This window comes from Nicotiana tomentosiformis, chromosome 10, assembly GCF_000390325.3.
Source record: "Nicotiana tomentosiformis chromosome 10, ASM39032v3, whole genome shotgun sequence".
In the NCBI taxonomy this organism is placed as follows: Eukaryota; Viridiplantae; Streptophyta; class Magnoliopsida; order Solanales; family Solanaceae; genus Nicotiana; species Nicotiana tomentosiformis.
In genome coordinates this window covers 47281149-47303907 of record NC_090821.1, presented here as the reverse complement: position 1 = coordinate 47303907, position 22759 = coordinate 47281149, and the positions used below count along the sequence as shown (strand labels likewise).

The 22759-nt window shown below is 37.2% G+C and overlaps 2 protein-coding genes across 2 annotated transcripts; both read left to right on the top strand.

The window, feature by feature from the left end:
- The first annotated feature begins 17307 nt into the window (after positions 1-17307).
- Positions 17308-17850, top strand: LOC138900123 (zinc finger BED domain-containing protein RICESLEEPER 2-like). Its single transcript, XM_070186831.1, has one exon. The coding sequence runs from the start codon at positions 17308-17310 to the stop codon at positions 17848-17850; it is 543 nt and encodes a 180-aa protein (XP_070042932.1).
- Positions 17542-18627, top strand: LOC138900122 (zinc finger BED domain-containing protein RICESLEEPER 2-like). Its single transcript, XM_070186830.1, has 2 exons — positions 17542-18499; positions 18590-18627. Exons 1-2 carry the CDS (start codon positions 17866-17868, stop codon positions 18625-18627), a joined length of 672 nt encoding a protein of 223 aa, XP_070042931.1. The 5' UTR covers positions 17542-17865.
- Positions 18628-22759: the final 4132 nt, after the last annotated feature.

Here is a 22759-nt window from a genome sequence, read left to right as displayed (position 1 = left end):
TCTCATAAATATAATCTATAAACACAATGCGTACAACTCCCCAAAAACTGGTGAAATATAAGTCACAAGCTCTAGATATAGTGCTGGATAATCCTATACATAACTGTCTATAAAAGTAAAAAAGAAATAAGGAAGAACAGGATAGAATGGGACTCCTAGGCCTGCGGATGCGGGCAAGAATAACTTGAAGTCTCCAAAAGCAAGTTCAGTGCGCTAATACCGGGACTGATAAGATGTACCTGGGTCTGCACAAAACATGTGCAGAAGCGTAATATGAGTACACCATAACGGTACCCAGTAATTGCCAAGCCTAACCTCGGTGGAGTAGTGACGAGGTCAGGTCAAGGAGTTCCACAAATTTGAACTATCTTAATTTGCACTTCCAAACATTAGTTTTGTTTCTACTTCTATTTTAAAACTAAGATTGCAAAGTAAAGAACTAAGACTAGGATAATTGTTTTTGTTGTTTTTCAAGTTTGTAAAAAGTCTAGGGCTATGACCATCGCTTAGGTGTTCGCCTAATGGGATATAAACCTTAATGCTTGTTTTGTTGATCGGGGTATATTATAGCTATCCACTCTCAATTACCCACTCAGTACTTCTCGGTCAAGGAGTAGTTTTGCCCAATTTGTCTTTCTCAAGTCCAAATGGGTATCACACAAAGCGGTTGAGAATAGCTCAAGTCGAATTATTACTATCTCTAGGTTGAACCATTTAATTGGGTTAATCAATCTCTCGATTGACCCAATAAAAATTGTTAGCCAAGTTTTCCTATTTTAAGTCTCTCTTTCTCAAGTAGAGACTAAGTCAAATAGGCATGAATTAATGTTTGCAACCATTCATTCCACAAATTAAAGCATGAACAAGGCTAAATAATAAACACTCAATCATAAACAAGCACTAAATTAGATACACATAAGGTTTACACACTAGGGTTGGGTCACAACCCTAGTAAAAATCTAGCTACTCATGCATGAAATTGAAGAAATAGAAGAAGAAATACTAATTAAACTCATATTGAAAAAGTTAAAATGATAAAATCTATAGTACACTACTCCAAAATATAGATAACTTCCAAAAGAAGCAAAAAAAAAATGGCTACAGGACTTGCTGATGTCAAAAGTAAGACCAAATTTTGTAAAACTCGTGTATTTATACAAGGCTAAAAATTTCGGACAAAACTACCCTTCGGGAGGTTCTGCGGCCACATAATTCTATGTGCAGTCCGCAGAATATTTCATCTTGCGTGAGCTTGGAATCTGCGGCCGCACAATTCTAAACTGCGATCGCGAGGTAATGTTTTTGCGGTCCGCAGATTTATCACTACGGCCACAATTTGGTCTTATGCGGCCGCAATCTGGTCTTCTGCAGCAACAAGGCACTTCTTCTGCGGCCGCACAATTCTTATGTGATCCGCAATTTTAAGAGTTTGGACTGTGGAAATTTTGCAACACTCTGAAGTTGATCTCCAGCTCGTCATTTACGGCGGCACAATTCCTGTTCGGTCCGCAGTTTGCTAGAAAGTTTGCTGGGGGTTTCTTCATTATTTGCGGCCGCAGATGAAATTATGTGGTCCGCACTTTGTGAGCTTTTGTGCCTTTTATTGCTTTGTATTTAGATTACTTATTTTTTAGTCGGATTTCATCTCGGGAGTCCAACTTCCAATATTCCTACAATTTTGCACATTTCATTAGTTTCAGTAACACAATTCAACGCTTTTAGACTAAAACTAAAGCTAAAAAGTGCTAATAAGTAGTCAAAATCTCATTTATCAACTCCCCCAAATTTAAGTTTTTGCTTGTCCTCAAGCAAACAAAATAGTTCCCACCTCCACACGTCAAGGGTTATTTTAGCCAGTCAAAGGTGAGCTATTCACACATCAGTTGGGACCAACAATTATCCACACTACTTATGTATTATCAACAAGGCAACAAGTTAAACCTTTATGCACATATAGTTCTAATGTAACACTTGAGCACATAGAGTTGACTTTATTCATCAACGGCGCCAAACATTGACCTATCGCGCACAATGCACACCTCAATACAAGGTATGAATCGGTCGATTGCAATTATAGTAACCCAACAAAGAGTCTGGATCGAATCCACAAGGAGTTAGATGGGAGTTAGGAGTATATATTCTAGTGCGTGAATTTGAACTATCTTAATTTGCATATACACAAATTGGTTTTGTTTCTATTTCTATTTTAAAAATAAGATTGCAAAGTAAAGAACTAAGGCTAGGATAATTGTTTTTGTTGTTTTTCAAGTTTGTAAAAAGCCTAGGGCTATGACCATCGCCTAGGTGTTCGCCTAATGGGATATAAATCTTAATGCTTGTTTTGTTGATCGGGGTGTATTATAGCTATCAACTCTCAATTACCCACTCAGTACTTCTCGGTCAAGGAGTAATTTTTCCTAATTTTTCTTTCTCAAGTCCAAATGGGTATCACACAAAACGGTTGATAATAGCTCAAGTCGGGTTATTACTATCTCTAGGTTGAACCCTTTAATTGGGTTAATCAATCTCTCGATTGACCCAGTTTCTTGTTAGCCAAGTTTTCCTAAATTAAGTCTCTCTTTCTCGAATTAAAATACACGAATAATTGGGAAACAAATTACTCTATCAAAACCCTAAACATTAAGATACTCTACAAACTAAAAGTGAAAAGAACATAAGAAACTCACTCCAGAAGCATGATCAAATTCAATTAAGCCAAAAGTTGTACTGGATGGAGAATGTATCGAGATCATACTAGGTCAAATAGGCATGAACTAATGTTTGCAACCATTAATACCATAAATTAAAGCATGAACATGGCTAAATAATAAACACTCAATCATAAATAAGCACTAAATTAGATACCCGTAAGGTTTACATACTAGGGTTGGGTGACAACCCTAGTAAAAATCTAGCTACTCATGTATGAAATTGAAGAAATTGAAGAAACAAATACTAATTAAACTCATATTGCAAAGTCAAAATGATAAAATCTATAGTAAAATACTCCAAAATATAGAAAACTTCCAAAAGAGGCAAAGAAAAACGGGTACAGGACTTGCTGATGACAAAACTTAGACCTAATTTTGTGAAACTTGTCTATTTATACAAGGCTGAAAATTTCAGACAAAACTGCCCTTCGGGCCACACAATTCCATGTGCGGTCTGCAGAATATTTCATCTTGCAGGAGCTGGGAATCTGCGGTCGCGAGGCAATGTTTTTACGGTCAGCAGATTTATCACTGCGGCCACAATTTGGTCTTTTACAGTCCGCATCTTACCAGATTGCGGCCGCAATCTGGTCAATCTGGTCTTCTGCGGCCGCAAGGCACTTCTTATGCGGCCGCACAATTCTTGTGCGGTCCGCAATTTTGAGGGAACTTGGACTTTGGAAATTTTCAACCCTCTGAAGTTGATCTCCAGCTCGTCATTTGCGGCCGCACAATTCCTGTGCAGTTCGCAGTTTGCTAGAAAGCCTACTAGGGGTTTCTTCATTGTTTGCGGCCGCAGATGGAATTCCGCGGTTGACGATTTGCAAAACACACACTTAAATTGTACTCGCTAGTCAAAGATAGTATAGTATAATATCATGTCCACAGGGATTAGATTTAAATAGTATTCTCGTAGTTCGTAGCTCGATTTCTATCCAGGGGGATCAACAATTGAAATTAACTAAGAATCTAAACAATTGACTAATGACAATCGCAACAAAGGTAAGTAAGGAAGTTATCAATGGGAGAAAATAGGATTTGACGGAATAAGGGCAAGATATTGGTTTGGGATTTAACTCTAGATAATTTACTTCTAATGTTCAAGTGAGTCTCTCGAATTCACTTAATTATCAGTAGAAATGTTTAGTAAAAACTCCCCTCTCGATTAATTTTCAACCTCACAATCTGAACCAATTTAAGCTCGGTGAAGATATGCAAGAATTCATAATGGATTGGTCTTTAGGAGAACCTCTTTCGATTATCCTCCTAACTAGGTTTAATCAAGAATTCAACTAGCCTCTTTCGATTACTTAGAAGAATCTATGAACTCAACCAACAATATAGTGCAAATATATCACAAGTTATGCCTCTCTTGATTACAAGAACAAGTGAACATAGGTGCAACAATTAAATCTTCCAAAACGATTCAAATAAGTAAAAATAGAGTTATAATCCACAAACAAATCCACAAGCAACGGCGCCATTTGACGATTCGCAAAACACACACTTAAATTGTACTCGCTAGTCAAAGATAGTATAGTATAATATCGTGTCCACAGGGATTAGATTTAAATAGTATTCTCGTAGTTCGTAGCTCGATTTCTATCCAGGGGGATCAACAATTGAAATTTATACAATTAAGAATTGAAATTAACTAAGAATCTAAACAATTGACTAATGACAATTGCAACAAAGGTAAGTAAGAAAGTTATCAATGGGAGAAAATAGGGTTTGACGGAATAAGGGCAAGATAATGGTTTGGGATTTAACTCTAGATAATTCACTTCTAATGTTCAAGTGAGTCTCTCGAATTCACTTAATTATCAGTAGAAATGTTTAGTAAAAACTCCCCTCTCGATTAATTTTCAACCTCACAATCTGAACCAATTTAAGCTCGGTGAAGATATGCAAAAATTCGTAATGGATTGGTCTTTAGGAGAACCTCTTTCGATTATCCTCCTAACTAGGTTTAATCAAGAATTCAACTAGCCTCTTTCGATTACTTAGAAGAATCTATGAACTCAACCAACAATATAGTGCAAATATATCATAAGTTATGCCTCTCTTGATTACAAGAACAAGTGAACATAGGTGCAACAATTAAATCTTCCAAAATGATTCAAATAAGTAAAAATAGAGTTATAATCCACAAACAAATCCACAAGCAACGGCGCCATTTGACGATTCGCAAAACACACACTTAAATTGTACTCGCTAGTCAAAGATAGTATAGTATAATATCGTGTCCATAGGGATTAGATTTAAACAATGTTCTCGTAGTTCGTAGCTCGATTTCTATCCAGGGGGATCAACAATTGAAATTTATACAATTAAGAATTGAAATTAACTAAGAATCTAAACAATTGACTAATGACAATTGCAACAAAGGTAAGTAAGGAAGTTATCAATGGGAGAAAATAGGGTTTGACGGAATAAGGGCAAGATAATGGTTTGGGATTTAACTCTAGATAATTCACTTCTAATGTTCAAGTGAGTCTCTCGAATTCACTTAATTATCAGTAGAAATGTTTAGTAAAAACTCCCCTCTCGATTAATTTTCAACCTCACAATCTGAACCAATTTAAGCTCGGTGAAGATATGCAAAAATTCGTAATGGATTGGTCTTTAGGAGAACCTCTTTCGATTATCCTCCTAACTAGGTTTAATCAAGAATTCAACTAGCCTCTTTCGATTACTTAGAAGAATCTATGAACTCAACCAACAATATAGTGCAAATATATCACAAGTTATGCCTCTCTTGATTACAAGAACAAGTGAACATAGGTGCAACAATTAAATCTTCCAAAACAATTCAAATAAGTAAAAATAGAGTTATAATCCACAAACAAATCCACAAGCAACGGCGCGGTTGACGATTTGCAAAACACACACTTAAATTTTACTCGCTAGTCAAAGATAGTATAGTATAATATCGTGTCCACAGGGATTAGATTTAAACAGTATTCTCGTAGTTCGTAGCTCGATTTCTATCCAGGGGGATCAACAATTGAAATTTATACAATTAAGAATTGAAATTAACTAAGAATCAAAACAATTGACTAATGACAATCACAACAAAGGTAAGTAAGGAAGTTATCAATGGGAGAAAATAGGGTTTGACGGAATAAGTACAAGATAATTGTTTGGGATTTAACTCTAGATAATTCACTTCTAATGTTCAAGTGAGTCTCTCGAATTCACTTAATTATCAGTACAGATGTTTAGTAGAAACTCCCCTCTCGATTAAGTTTCAACCTCACAATATGAACCAATTTAAGCTCGATGAAGATATGCAAGAATTCGTAATGGATTAGTGTTTAGGAGAACCTCTTTCGATTATCCTCCTAACTAGGTTTAATCAAGGATTCAACTAGCCTCTTTCGATTAGTTAGAAGAATCTATGAACTCAACCAACAATATAGTGCAAATATATCACATGTTATGCCTCTCTCGATTACAAGAACAAGTGAATATAGATGCAATAATTAATTCTTCCAAAATTCAAATACATAAAAATAGATTTATAATCCACAAGCAACCATCAATACACCAAATCCATCAAAACCCAAAAGGATCTACTCCATAGACATGGAGAAGTTCTTTACAAATGAAATAAAATTATAGGAAAACATAAATACAATCCACACTCGGATCTTGAGTGAGGAAGGAAGGATGAAATCCTTGTGCTCTTGCCTCTCCCTCTTTTCCTTAGCTTCTTCAGGTCTAAGGTATGTCAAAAGTGCTCAAACATGGTGTTTTGGTGTATTCAAGCCGCCTAGAAAATAAACCCCAGACAAAACTACCCTTTTTTAGGGAAATAGGACTCTTCCCGGACAGGACATGCGCGGCCGCGCACCTGGAGACCTGCTCACGCACTTGGTCGCGCATTTTGCGCATTGTTCTGCCCTAAGTGCGCGCCCAATGCGCGATCACAAATATGGGTGGTATTAGTTGGGAATTTGAGAAAACGTAAAACACAAACGGTGTAGCTCTTTTAAATATCTTTCCAATGATATATTGTGGAGCCCAAAGAGATTTTTGAGCTAAAGGTTATGTGCATTTTACTAGACAATGCGCGGTATGCCTGCTCGATTCTTCGTTTCGTTCTTAAAGTGCACTATCATCCGTTGATTTCCGAACACGATACCAACTTAATCCTTGAGATTTTACTCAAACTTCAAAGCTACAAAATAACTTGAATTCATGCCACAACATCTACATAGCTCAGAATCACTCCTACATGGCATAAAATACACAATAAGTGCAAAATACGCCAAATTAAAGCTCAACATAAGTAAAGTGCAGTCAAAATATGAGATTATAGCCTACCATGGGATTATAGAGTGTAATAAGCGACTAAAATATGGGATTATAGCCTACCATCATCACCCCACACTTAAACCGTTGCTCGTCCTCGAGCAATCAAACTATACTTCACATAGACATGACCTTTTTAAACAACTCTCCTAACTCACCATACCAAGAATAATAGAATAGATTAAGCACAAGATCGTAACATCCTCTCCTCAAGAGTTGACTCAACAACACTACGCATTTTTCATAACCTGCTCACTTACTCTAACACAGAGGTCATTGACATTACCATTCCTTCATGAATAAAGTGTTCTCACATAAGAATAGAGAGTAGTTCCACAAACAATAAAGTTTAAGAACAATTAGGAACTCAAGATAGGAAGAATTAGTTCGCTCTAAGAACAACATTCATGTGCAACAAAAGATGTACCATAAGCTTGCCCGTAGTGTACTATTCTACTAATTGAACTTATTCAGTCAAGGATCAAGTAGGAATTTAATTGGTTGTAATGTGGGTTGCGGGACGGGTAGGATACATTTAGATATAAGAGTAACTATACCTCCCAAAGTACTTTTAATACATATACTTAACCTTTAAACCCCACACCTATGTCAAACCATAACTCCACATTGATATCCGTATATGTCAACTCCAAACTTCTTTAAGTACAAATACATCAAGAGTTACAACTATCAATGAATATGTCACGACCAAAAATTCAACTAGTCGTGATGGCACCTAACCCAACCCGTTAGGTAAGCCAATTAACAACTATCCAATCATAGCTCAAGAGCTCAGGTACTTAGAAATTTCATGGTTACAGGTAAGGTCCGGTAACTATACAGTACCATAAAAAATAGCGGAGTCATAATTCACACGGTACACGCCTACACGCCCGTCACCTAGCATGTGCATCACCTCAACACCAAATACATAACACGTAATTCGGGATTTCATACCCTCAGCACTAAGTTTACCGAGCAAGCCAAGCGATGCTCTAAACCATATCGTGCGTACCAACCTCCGAACGGCTCAAAACTAGCCAAAAGTAACTCAAATACATCAAATAATGCCAAAGGAAACAAACTCAATCGATAAAGGTGGAATCTTTAGTCAAAAACCCAAGATCGGCCAAAAAGTCCAACTCGGGCCTGCACCTCAGAACCCGACAAAACTCGCAAAATCCGAAAACTCAGTCTATTACGAGTTCAACCATACTAGTTTCACTCAAATCTGACTCCAAATTGATGTTTAAATCTCAAAAATTCACATTATGGAACTTTAGGCTAAAATCCCTAATATCTCTTTAAATTCATCAACTAATGCCAAAAATGAAGATAGATTCATGAAATAAGATCAAAACCAAGTGTAGAACACTTACCCCAATCCTTGTGATGAATATTGCTCCAAATATTGCCTCAATCCGAGTCCCACATCTCAAAATATGATAAAAGAACCAAAGCCTCGATTTATAGCATTCTGCCCAGAATTCTCACACCTGCGGCACATTAGCCGCTTCTGCGATGTCGCTTTTGCGACCAAAAACACGCTTCTGCGGAAAAGCACTGGAGGTCTGCCTTCGCACCTGCGGTAGAAACTCCGGTGCTACGCACACGCAGGTGCGACTCCAAATTGCGCTCCTGTGCTGACGTTCGCTTCTGCACCCTTTCACACCGCATCTGCGCCTTCGTAGATGCGAATGAACCTCCGCTCCTAGAAACACCTCTACTCCTGTGACTCCTTTGTTGCTTCTGCGACCATCGCACCTGCGCAAACAAACTGCAGGTGCGGTAAAACCAGAACCAACACCAACCAGCAATGAAAACATGAAGAACATGATCTGAAATCAATCTGAAACACGCCCGAGCCCCTCGGGACCCCGACCAAGTATACCAACAAGTCCCATAACATAACACGGACCTACTCGAGGCCTCAAAACACACATAACAACATCGAAACAATGAATCGCAGCTAAATTCAAACTTGATGAAGTTCAAACTTCAAACTTCCACAACCAATGCCAAAACCTATAAAATCACGTTCGATTGACTTCCAATTTTGCACACAAGTACCAAATGACATAACGAAGCTATTCGGACTCCCTGAACCACAATCTGATTCCGATATCCGCAAAGTCAACTCTCGATCAAACTTTTGAACTTTCCAAACCTTCAAATTTCTAATTTTCGCCAATTTGTGTTGAAACCTTCTAGAAACATCAAAATGCAAATACAAGCATACGTCCGGGTTCAAAATCACTATACGGTCCTACCGAAATCATCAAAACTCCGTTCCGGGTTCAAATTCACAAAAGTCAAACTTGGTCAACTCTCCCAATTTAAAGCTTCAACAATGAAATCCATTCTTCCAATTCGATTCTGAATAACCTGAAAACCAAAACCAATGATTCACATAAGTCATAAAATATCATACGGAGCTACTCATGCCATAAACTATTGAGCGAAGTACAAATGCTCAAAACGACCGGTTGGGTCATTACATAATATAAACTATTTTTTTTCATTTTATTTTTCGATTCAAGTGGCTTATACTTTTTCACAACAGTGCACATTTCTAGTTGTTTCAATAGTTCCACTCAAAAGACAAACCAACCACCCCACATTTCAAATTTTACAAAGTTCATACCAATTTCAAGTGCTCACGAGAGGTAAATGGTTCAAATAAATGGTCGATTCAAACAAAAGGATAAGGCTTGTAAAGGTTTTTACCAAAGAAACAGGATTACAGGCTCAACGAGGTTAACTATAATACATAACAATTTGGTGGTTAAAATATATAGCTAGCTCAACTAAGAAATGCCTATATCACTTCCAAGACTGAACTAAACTACTATTTCGCTTTGCAAATACACGGAGTAAGTTCTAGACATCAAATGCAATGCACAGAATACACAAAATCTCACACACACATGGCACAAACCTCACTCAGGATCGGACTCATTAAGATACTCTAATCAAAGTAGTTCAGCAAAGTTACAATCATACAATTTAAAGTGCTTATACAAGAGTCAAAAACTGAGCCTAAGCGTCACAACTAAAGCACTTACTAATCTCAAGGCAGAATAAAGTCAAGAGATATTGCTTTCATTTAAAATCACAGCTCAGGATCTCCTACTCCTAAAAAAAATAAAACTAACTACACCTGGTTCATACAAAATCTTTCGAAAAGAATCGCGGCACAAAGAAGAACCAAGGGAAAATTATTATACTACCTAAAGAAATATATATATATATATATATATATATATATATATATATATATATATATATTCGACTTTAAAAATTTCAAACAAAAGAAACGAAAACACACACAAGAAATGAAAACAACAGTTAATTACATATTTACATATTTATATCCTCACCCCACACTTTAAATTGTGGCATGTCCCTATGACACATAAATAAAAAAGCAAGAGGTAAAGAAAACTCCCCTAAACCTTTTTTCATTTTCGAGAACTTGTGAACTCCACCCCTAATTCTGAATCCATTTTTTGATTTCGCTCCTCGGGATTCTTTATGGAGCTCATCGGGCCAAAGTCCTTTAATGATATTTGAAAGACCCGCTCTTTTATTTATTTCTTGGCCTTATTTTGAGCGGTGGATTGTTCTTGTAGGATTATCCTCAACTTGTTTTTGCATTCATCCACAAGATCAATCCCTGCATATTCCTATAAAGCCCCAAAAATAAGAAGAAGGGTCATGTAAGTGTTCCTCTGATATGTCCAAGACCATTTGTTCCTCATTCTCTTCTAATAAAAATTATGGTTGTGGATAGGTGGATGGGGATTTGAACTCTTCTTTTATTGATGCACAATGAACCCAAGGCTCATCTTCAATCATCTCAGTTGAAAAAGAGTCTTCTTGCAGAGTAGAAAACTCTCTCTATAGATGTTCATCATCTCGGGTAGGCCTAATTTCACACGGTATCTCTTCTGTATATTCACCATCATAATGCAATGAGCTTTTTGAAAGTGTACTTATTATTTGACTCACTTGCATTGTTAGGTTGTTAATGGATTTATCATCTTGTGTAAATCTCTCTTCCACCTTATTAATGAACTTATACATAAGCTCTTCTAAACTAACATTCTCCGCTTGAGGTGGTTGTCTCACTTCGCTTGCATTCCAGTCATAATAAGGGTATTCATCCCAACTAGAGTCAGAATTGTGCCCATATGAGTCCTAATACATGTACGGACTAGAGACAAAGTGAGAGTGTTCAAAAGATGAACCATAGGAAGAATACCTACCTGCTTCACAATCAACCCATAGATGATTTTTACCGCATTTAAAACACATAGCAGACCGCTGATAATGTTCAGCTGCTAACTCTTCAACCATTTTCTTAGGCTGGTTGTACTCCATCTTTACAACATTTAGAGTTCAGTATCAAGAATATGTTCTTCAAGATTTCTTCAACAAAAGAAATCTTGAAGATAAGTTAACATAACAAAACTAAAAATAAGAGAAAGAAAAAGAAAATATAAAAACTAATTCCTGAATTAGCACTACAAATTATTTCAAATACTATTGATTGCTAATCTCCGACAACGGCGCCATTTGATGATTCGCAAAATACACACTTAAATTGTTCTCGCAAGTCAAAGATAATATAGTATAATATCGTGTCCACGCGATTGGATTTAAACAGTACTCTCGTATTTCGTAGCTCGATTGCTATCCAGAGGGATCAACAGTTGAGATTTATACAATTAAGAATTGAAATTAACTAAGAATCTAAACTATTGACTAATGACAATCGCAACAAAGGTAAGTAAGGAAGTTATCAATGGGAGAAAATAGGGTTTGACGGAATAAGGGCAAGATAATGATTTAGGATTTAACACTAGATAATTCACTTCTAATGTTCAAGTGAGTCCCTCGAATTCACTTAATTATCAGTAGAAATGTTTAGTAAAAACTCCCCTCTCGATTAATTTTCAACCTCACAATCTGAACCAATTTAAGCTCGGTGAAGATATGCAAGAATTCGTAATGGATTGGTGTTTAGGAGAACCTCTTTCGATTATCCTCCTAACTAGGTTTACTCAAGGATTCAACTAGCCTCTTTCGATTACTTAGAAGAATATATGAACTCAACCAACAATATAATGCAAATATATCGCAAGTTATGCCTCTCTCGATTACAAGAACAAGTGAACATAGATGCAATAATTAAATCTACCAAAATGATTCAAATACATAAAAATAGAGTTATAATCCACAAACAACCATCAATACACCAAATCCATCAAAACCACAAAGGATCTACGCCATAGACATGGAGAAGTTCTTCATAAATGAATTAAAAGTATAGAAAAATATAAATACAATCCAAACTCGGATCTTGAGTGAGGAAGGAAGGATGAAATTCTTGTGCTCTTGCTTCTCCCTCTTTTTCTTAGCTACCTTAGGTCTAAGGTATGTCAAACGTGCTCAAATATGGTGTTTTGATATATTTAAGTCGCCCCCAACACAAATACCGAGTAAAACTACCCTTTTCTTAGCGAATTAGGACTCTTCCCAGATAAGACATGCGCGGCCGCACACCTGGAGACCTGCTCGCGCACTTGGTCGAGTATTTTGCACATTGTTCTACCCCAAGTGCGCGCACAGTGCGTGATCAAAAACATGGGTGGTATCAGATGGGAATTTGGGAAAACGTAAAAAATGCAAGGTGTAGATCGTTTAAATAGCTTTCGAACGATATATTGTGGAGCCCAAACAGATATTTGAGCGAAAAGTTATGTGCATTTTACTGGCCAATGCGCGGTATGCCTTCTCGATTTTTCGTTTCATTTTTAAAGTGCATTATCATCCATTGATCCCCGAACATGATACCAACTTAATCCTTGGGATTTTACTCAGATTTCAAAGATACAAAATAACTTGAATTCATGCCACAATATCTACATAGCTCGAAATCACCCCTACAGGGCATAAAACACACAATAAGTGCAAAACACGCCAAATTAAAGCTCAACATAAGTAAAGTGCAGTGAATTAGAGTGCAATAAGCGACTAAAATACGGGATTATAGCCTACCATCAATACCCCACACTTAAACCATTGCTCGTCCTCGAGAAATCAAACTACACTTCACATAGACATGACCTTTTTAAACAACTCTCCTAATTCATCATACCAAGAATAATATAATAGATTAAGCACAAGATCGTAATATCCTCGCCTCAAGAGTTGACTCAACAACACTACGCATTTTTCACAATCTGCTCACTTACTCTAACACAGAGGTCAATGACTTTACCATTCCTTCATGAATCAAGTGCTCTCACACAAGAATAGAGAGTAGTTCCACAAAAAATAAAGTTTAACAACAATTAGGAACTCAAGATAGGAAGAATTCGTTCACTCTAAGAATAGCATTAATGTGTAACAAAAGATGTACCATAAGCTTGCCCGTAGTGTACTACTCTACTAATTGAACTTATTCAGTTAAGGATAAAGTAGGACTTAAAATTGGTTGTAATGTAGGTTGCGGGACGGGTAAGATACATTTAGATATAAGAGTAACTACACCTCCCAAAGTACTTTTAATACATATACTTAACCTTTAAACCACTCACCTATGTCAAACCATAACTCCACCTTCACATCCGTATATGTCAACTCCTAACTTCTTTAAGCACAAATACATCAAGAGTTACAACTATCAATGAATATGTCACGACCCAAAATCCAACTAGTCGTGATGGCACCTTACCCAACCCGCTAGGTAAGCCAATTAACAACTATCCAATCCCAATGAAATTTAATAAGACAATTAAGTAAAAGAAAATATCTAAATCCTATACATTTCCCAAAGACTGGTAGTACAAATCATGAGCTTCTAAGAATAGAGTTTACAAAGTTGAAATAAAGTAAATACATTATCTATTTGAAGAGTACATAAATAGAGTTTTATAGATCTAAGGTTACCATGAACAGGAGGCAGCTATAACCGGAACGCAGGTAAATCTTTAAATTCCTGCTCCCGTCGATCATATAAACGTCAGCAGTTAATATCTGCACGCAAGGTGCAGAAGTATAGTATGAGTACAACCGACCTCATGTACTCAATAAGTAAAAAAACTTAACCTTAGGTCGAAAGTAGTGACGAGCTAGAACAAAGGTCGGGTCCAATACCAGTATCCCACAACAATTCATAACAGCATAGTACAAGTAATAAAAGGAGTATCTCATAAATAAAATGCTCATCTCGTTTACTGTTCCAGAAAATAGGCATGCTTTTAAAGTATCTCAGTGAAAACCCAAATCTTTTACCGAAATTGCCAAAAATATGAGTACGTTTGAAAACTGTGATTTTTCCCAAAAATCCGTTCAACAATCAATAAGATGTTTCATTTTCCTTTCATATAGCGAGTGTAAGATGTCTCTCTATGCCCATATGTCCTCCCAGTCACTCAGTCCTCCCAATCACTCGGCACTCGCACTCAGTAGGTACCTGCACTCACTGGGGGTGTGTACAGACTCCGGAGGGGCTCGTCAGCCCAAGCGCTATATCAAGCCAATCATGGCATAAAATCAATGAAACATGTTGCGGCGTGCAGCCCGATCCCATAAATATCCTCACAATCAAGCCCTCGGCCTCACTCAATCATCAATCTCTCCAGTATCTCAGGCTCTCAATGACATGAAAAATCAGCCCAAAATAATTATGTGATATATCAATAAATGGTATCAGAGACTGAGATATGATATACATATGAATGCGTATGACTGAGTATGTAATGCAATGAAAGCAGGTAGCTCAACAACAGAAATGACCTCGGTGGGTCTCAACAGAATAAGCATGTAGCCTAGACATGGTTTCTAACATGGATCACAGCTCAAGAGCTCAGGTACTTAGAAATTTCATGGTTACAGGTAAGGTCCGGTAACTATACAGTACCATAAAAAATAGCGGATTCATAATTCACACGGTGCACGCCCATACGCCCGTCACCTAGCATGTGTGTCACCTCAACACCAAATACATAACATGTAATTCGGGATTCCATACCCTCAGCACTAAGTTTAGAAGTGCTACTTACCTCGAAGAAGCCAGATTCCAATACCGAGCAAGCCAAGCTACGCTCCTAACCATCTCGCGCCTACCGAACTCTGAATGGCTCAAAACTAGCCAAAAGTAGGGGTGGGCAATAAATTCAAAAAACCGAATTCCGAACCGGACCGAATTAATTCGGTATTTCGATTTCGGTTTTTTCGGTATTTCGGTATAATTCGGTATTACATTTTTGGTATTTTGGTATAACGGTTCGGTCCTCGGTATTAGGATCTTGAAATTTCGGTATACCGAAATACCGAATTTTAAAGAATTTTATGTTGGATTCATACTGCCCAGTCCAACCCAATATGTTGTATCTCTAATTCTCTACACTGCCCTAGTGCCCAGCCCAACCCAATAAGGCCCAACTCTTACCCTCTTTAGTCTTTTCCTAGTTTCACTTCACTACAGAAAATTAGAAAGGGAGAAACAGAAACCTAACCAAAGAGCTGTGACTGTGAGAGAGAACTCAAAAAAGTGAGAACCTCGACGTGATAGAGACAAGTCAGACGACGTCACGGCGACTTCACGACCTCGGCGCCGACGACTCTCAAGTGTGACTGCTGGTTTCCTTATTTTTTACCTTCATTCTTCAATCTTCAACTCTTAAAAAGGTTCATAACTTTTCATTCTTCAATCTTCAGTTTTTTATAATAATTTGTGGTAGATTAATTGGTAGTTCTTGGAATAAGAAAAACTCTTTGTTTTGACACTTTTTTTTTTAATGGCTAATCTTTTCATAAACAAGTTCTAAAAAATTCCACTTTGAACCTAAAGATTCCAGTGACATGTAAAGAGTGGGATTAGTTTTTTAGTAGAGTTATTAAACTACAAGATTTGAATGAGTGGTAACTAGGGGTGGGCAAGCAAAAAGAATTTATGTGATTATCTTTCACTAGGTGGCGTGTAAAGAGGCATTTTCTTGTTAGGTGGCGTACTTTATTTTGATTATCTTCATTTGATGTAATAATGAAATCAGAAAACAAATTCTATATTTGTGAAAGAAAAAAGAAAACTGAACGTCTACATTAATTGTCTTATAGAAGGTTGCTAACTTTGACATGAAGACTCACTTCCAGATTCCACTCTTTGCATAATATTCTTTTTTCTTGCTCTCAATTACTAGTATTTCTAGTAAAATATAATCATATAAATATATCTCTAGTGAGATTACAAAATTATGTTAGGGAAACAGTAGCCCAGAAACTCGTAAACATCCTTGTCAAATACTTGTCAACCTCTATTTTAGATTTTGATTATCTAAACTCAACTCTAGTCTCAATTTGTGTTTATATTTGTTTTAATTTTATATAGATGACAGATGAAAGTAGAGTAAGTGATGCCGGCTCAACTGAAAGTTTACCTATTACTGAAGATAGCAACACCAACACAATTGATACTCAAGATTCTAAGAAAAGAAAATCCATGCAACCTCGATCCGAAGTTTGGCAATATTTTGATAAATTTGAGGTAAATGGAGTCGGTAAAGCAAGGTGTAGATATTGTAAGCAAGCTTATGCTGCTAATACATCTAGGAATGGAACAACAGGATTGAAAAATTATTTGGCTAGATGAAAAGAATACCCACCTAACATTGATAAAGATAATAGTCAAACAAAGATAAATTTTCAATCTTGCCAAAATGATGGAGGATCACTTTGGAAATTTGATCAAGAAGTGGTTAGGAGGGCCTTAATTGAGATGATAGTTATTGATGAACTACCATTTAGCTTTGTATAAAAGGAAGGTTTTATGAAATTTATGAGAATAACTCAACCATTATTTCGTCTTCCTTCTCGTAGAACAATAACAAGGGATTGTTATGAAGTTTACGATGAATTGAAGCAAAATCTAAGAAGGTCTTTTAGAGAAGCACAACCAAAAATTTGCCTCACAACAGACACATGGACTTCATTGCAAAGAATAAATTATATGTGTTTGACAGCCCACTTCATTGATAGGGATTGGAAGTTGCATAAAAGAATACTTAATTTTTGCCCTATCACTAGTCATAAGGGTGAAGAGATGGCTAAAGCTATTTCTAATTGTTTGCTTGAATGGAAATTAGACAAGGTGTTCACTATTACCGTGGACAATGCTTCTTCAAATGATGTCACAATCAAAGAATTGTCTAAAAAATTAGATATGTGAAAAACTAATATGATGAGTGGTAAACATATTCATGTGAGATGTATGGCTCATATACTAAATCTAATTGTGCAAGATAGTTTGAAAGAAATTGATGCTTCTGTCACACGTCTTAGAAATATTGTGAGGTATGTGAGATCTTCGCCTGCAAGGACCTTAAAGTTTAAACAATGTTGTGCACATGTAAAGGTAGAATGTACCAAAACATTATGTTTGGATGTTCCTACTTGGTGGAATTTCACCTATTTTATGTTGGATACGGCACAAAACTTTGAAAAGGTCTTTGACAAGTTTCATCTTTTTGATGATGGATTTTCTGCTTATCTATGTTCTCATCTTTGTGAAGATGGTAGTAGTGCAGGTCCTCTTAAATCTGATGATTTGGTGAATGTGAGGAATATGATAGCGTTTCTTGCAAGATTTCACGATCTCACCAAAAAAGTTTCAGGTTCACGTTATGTCACTTGTAATTCTCATTTTGAGGATGTATCTGAACTTTATTGTCATTTGAAAATGTGTTTAATTAGTGAGGATGAGCATTTGAGAAAAATGGCTGAGCAGATGCAAGAAAAATTCAAGAAGTATTAGGGTGAGCCTGAAAAGATGAATAAAATAATTTTTATTGCTTTCGTCTTGGATCCACGTAACAAATTTGAATATGTTAGCCTTGCACTTGAAGAACTTTCTGGGGAGGAAAAAGGGAAGAAAATAAATGTTGAGGTGTATGCTTATATGAATTCTTTGTTTGAAGAGTATCTAAAAAAGTATTCAACTGGATCTTGTCCTCAATCCCCATCTAGTTCTACTTCATCTAATAACACATCTAATACATCTAGTGGGAGTATTTTAACTGCATCATTAATAAGGACGAAGCTTCACTTGAAGAAACAAAAGGAAGACAATGGAAGTGGGGGTGCTAAATCGGAGTTGGATAAATACATTAATGAAGAACAAGAGCCTTTTAGTGAAGAATTTGATATTTTAAGTTGGTGGAAAACACATGCTCCTAGATTTCCTATTCTTTCGGAGTTGGCTCGTGATGTGTTGGCCATTCCAATTTCTAGTGTGGCGTCGAAATGTGCGTTTAGCACCGGTGGCCGTATTCTTGATTCATTTAGGAGTTCATTGACTCCTAAATGTGTGCAAACTCTTGTTTGTGTTCAAGATTGGCTTAGAGAAGAGAAGAATCCTATCAGTGTTGAAGAAGACTGGGAGTATCTTGAGGAACTCGAGTTTGGTAAGCTTTAATATTTTGTATGTATTTTAGTTCAAAATAATATATCATACTTGTTTATTTGTATGACATATTTGGTCGAATTATCTTTAGATATGGAAAATAATGGAAGTACTACTAGCATTGTTTGATGTGTAATTGCAACTTGTAACTTGAGTGGTAAGTTTAATACTCTATTTGTTTGGTGATATACTTTTGTAGTTTTGTTTTATTATCATCAAAAAAATAATATTCTAACTTATGATTTATCTTTTTTTTTAGGTTCAAGTGCAATCATGACCCGTGCTCCTAATGTTCATCCAAAAAGGGATGGCACATATTGTTTAAGGAAGCATATTAGGCATTGTCTTGAGCGTCTTCTTGAAATCTGTATTTAAGAATTAAGACTAAGTTGATTTGAGACTATTAGTGTAAACTTGAATAGAGGGATGCCCTTTATGTTTTTGTTGTACTGTGTTTAATTCTGTTGGTTGCTGCTACTCGTTAGTAGTTGTTACTATCTTAGCTTGCTGTGATATTTATTTACTTCTTTTCCCTTTCAAGTACTTGTTGGGAATGTGATAATCAGGTGTGTACTTGCTGTAAATGTAATAATCATGTGCTCTTACACGCCTTTTGTTATTTAGTGTTTCTGGCTTGCTTATTTTATTATTTAGTGTTGTTGCCTTGCTGCCTTTTATTAGGCAGAATGGCAGTTGGCAGATTATTTAGTATTGTGGTGCTGCCTTACTTACACACCTTTTGTTAGGCATAATGGCGGATTTGATTATTTAGTGTTGCTGCCTTTTGCTTAATGCTTAGGCTCTTAGCACTTGGCAGTACGATACATGAATATGTATTAAATTGAAACCGTACCGAAATCGTACCGAACCAAAATAAAAAATACCGAACCGTACCGAAATACTTTGGTATGGTATTTGGTATATACAATTGATAAATCGAATACCGAAATACCGAACCAAAATTCTTAAATACCGAACCGAAATATCAAATACCCACCCCTAGCCAAAAGCAACTCAAATACATCAAATAATGCAAAAATAAACAAACTCAATCGATAAAGGTCGAATCTTTAATCAAAAGTCCAAAATCGGCCAAAAGGTCCAACCCAGGCCTGCACCTCGGAACCCGACAAAACTCGTAAAATCCGACAACCCAGTCAATTACGAGTCTAACCTACTAGTTTCACTCAAATCCGACTCCAAATCAATGTTTAAAACTCAAAAATTCAAATTATGGAACTTTAGGCTAAAACCCCCAATTTCTCTTTAAAATTCATCAACCAATACCAAAAATGAAGATAGATTCATGAAATAAGATCAAAACCAAGTGTAGAACACTTACCCCAATCCTAGTGATAAAGATTGCTCCAAATATCGCCTCAATCCGAGTCCCACATCTCAAAATATGATAAAAGAACCAAAGCCTCCATTTATAGCATCCTGCCCAGCATTCTAGCACCTGCGGCATATTAGCCGCTTCTGCGGCGTCGCTTTTGCGACCAAAAACACGCTTTTGCGGAGAAGCACTGGAGGTCTGCCTTCGCACCTGCGGTAGAAACTCCGTTGCTGCGCACACGCAGGTGCGATTTCAAATTGCTCTCCTACGTTGACGTTCGCTTCTGCGCCCTTTCACACCGCATCTGCGCCTTCGCAGATGCGAATGAACCTCCGCTTCTGCGGACTCCTACTCCCAGCAAGACCTCCGCTTCTACGGACTCCTACTCCCAGCAAGACCTCCGCTCCTACGACTCCTTTTTCTCTTCTATGACCATCGCACCTGCGCAAACCAACCGCACGTGCGGTCACACCAGAACCAGCAACAACCAGCAATGAAAACATGAAGAAAATGATCCGAAATCAATCTAAAACACGCCCGAGCCCCTCGGGAACCCAACCAAGTATACCAACAAGTCCCATAAAATAACACGGACCTACTTAAGGCCTCAAAACACACATAACAACATTGAAACAATTAATCGCACCTAAATTCAAACTTGATGAACTTTAAACTTCAAACTTCCACAACCGATGCCAAAACCTATAAAATCACGTTCGATTGACCTCCAATTTTGCACACAAGTCCAAAATGGCATAACGAAGCTATTCCAACTCCCCGAACCACAATCTGATCCTGATATCCGCAAAGTCAATTCTCGGTCAAACTTTTAAACTTTTCAAACCTTCAAATTTCTAATTTTTGCCAATTTGTGTCGAAACCTTGTAGAAACATCCAAATGCAAATCTGGGCATACGTTCGGGTCCAAAATTACTATACGGACCTACCGGAACCATCAAAACTCCGTTTCGGGTTCAAATTCACAAAAAGTCAAACTTGGTCAACTCTCCCAATTTAAAGCTTCAACAATGAAATCCATTCTTCCAATTCGATTCCGAATAACCTGAAAACCAAAACCGACGATTCACATAAGTCATAAAACATCATACGGAGCTACTCATGCCCGTAAAGTACCGAGCAAAGTACCAATGCTCAAAACGACCGGTTGGGTCGTTACATTCTCCCACACTTAAACATACGTTCGTCCTCGAACGTGTCCAGAGTTGTTCTCAAAGTCATTTAACCGTCGTGTAACCTTACCGTACACATACCCGGGGATGATCCCACGTCACCCTATCCCATATAGGCCCGACAACACAACATATTGAGGATCATTACTCCAACCTTAGCCCGTAAAGCTTAGAATCCAATTTTCAATATCCGGAATTTCTTATAAGATCCGCATTTCGCATATACACACTGAATAAGTCTAAACAAACTGTATCAACCCATAACCATAACCTAAGATGTAATCACATGATATACCGCACAATTCAAATACTCATAGCAACATCTCCAATCACTGTAGCTGCCCAAAACTACCCAATTCCGGTAATAAATCTCATGTCAAACAAAACCTCATTCTAAAACCTTTGTACACTGCCAATGATGAAAGAAACACGTGAAAACTCATAACCATTCATCATACCAACAAGTCATGGAGCTCCCTCTCCTTTAACAAGAACTATCGCCCATTTCTAAGCTGACTTCCGATAATATACTTCCAAATATACCGCAATCAAATCCGATAGCATTCATCCTAGATCCGACCACTTCATCTTATTAAATACCAACTACTCTACTGACATGCAACACCAATACTACCCAGAGCCACAAACCGTGAAATTCATGCACCCATCGCAATAATTCAAATGTACTCAAACATGGAAAATGACTCAAACGAGAGAATCATCCTGCAAGTTCAACAAATACCGCCACAACGCAATGCTAAAAGCCCATCACACACCAGAGAACCATAACACATGATTCTTACACAAGGTTCATACCTTAACATAACTCTGCTGCAACGCGTGACCCCATCCAAATGCTGGTCCATATTATATACTTCGAGCCACCCTAATTAAAATCAATAACCACGGGTAGGTAAATGACACAATGCCACAAAAAACCTGAAAGAACATAACTTTTATGCAATCGATCATGCAATATCCAAATACTCATCTCGCTCAAATTCCGCTATAAGGCCCCAATAGAACTTCACCATCTATGCCTAAAACCAACGAATCATAATTCCTCGTAGCACAGAAGAGTAACTCTCGGATAATTTCATAACACGACTAAGTTCAACACCAACCGAATAAGTTCAACACCAACCGAATGGCACATCCTTCAACAGTAGCAGTACGGAGTCAACCAATCCGACTCGGTGTAGAATACACATCCTCATTGGCCTACCAACGGGCCCCGAATCAACTCTGGTCATCCACAAATAGATAAATAACCACCTGAAGGTCCACAATGACTGAATCATAACACTTACTATCATTTGTCTAGCTCTGGCCACAACTTCACAGTCCACAACCACGAAAAAATCTGCTTCTAAGAACTCCAAGTCTCCAAATCCATAAAACACACGAATCACCATATTAGATCCCAACTCCACTGCCCGAATGTCTAACACATCTCTCATACACGATCATCCCACGAGGAATACTTCTATAATTCTTCTATGCCACATAGTACAAATCCGAATATCAGCGGTAGATCAACCCGGCGAGCACCGCAATACCAATGAAACATCTTTAAATCAAAACACAATGCGCCTTCTGAAATGCGCACCCTTCTCAAGTAATACCAAGTAGTAATATCATTCACCTAGTCATCTGAAACCGTCCATGATGTCTAAGAATTTATGCCCTTCCCTTCAAAACTGACTCGTGACCTTGCACCTGTAAGCACGTAATT

Excerpts from the sequence above, each read along its gene's own strand:
- LOC138900122 (XM_070186830.1), top strand. The coding sequence starts at position 17,866 with ATGAATAAAATAATTTTTATTGCTTTCGTCTTGGATCCACGTAACAAA. Across the intron at positions 18,500-18,589 it reads TCTTGAGGAACTCGAGTTTG|ATATGGAAAATAATGGAAGT; the intron begins GTAAGCTTTAAT and ends AATTATCTTTAG.
- LOC138900123 (XM_070186831.1), top strand. The coding sequence starts at position 17,308 with ATGGCTCATATACTAAATCTAATTGTGCAAGATAGTTTGAAAGAAATT.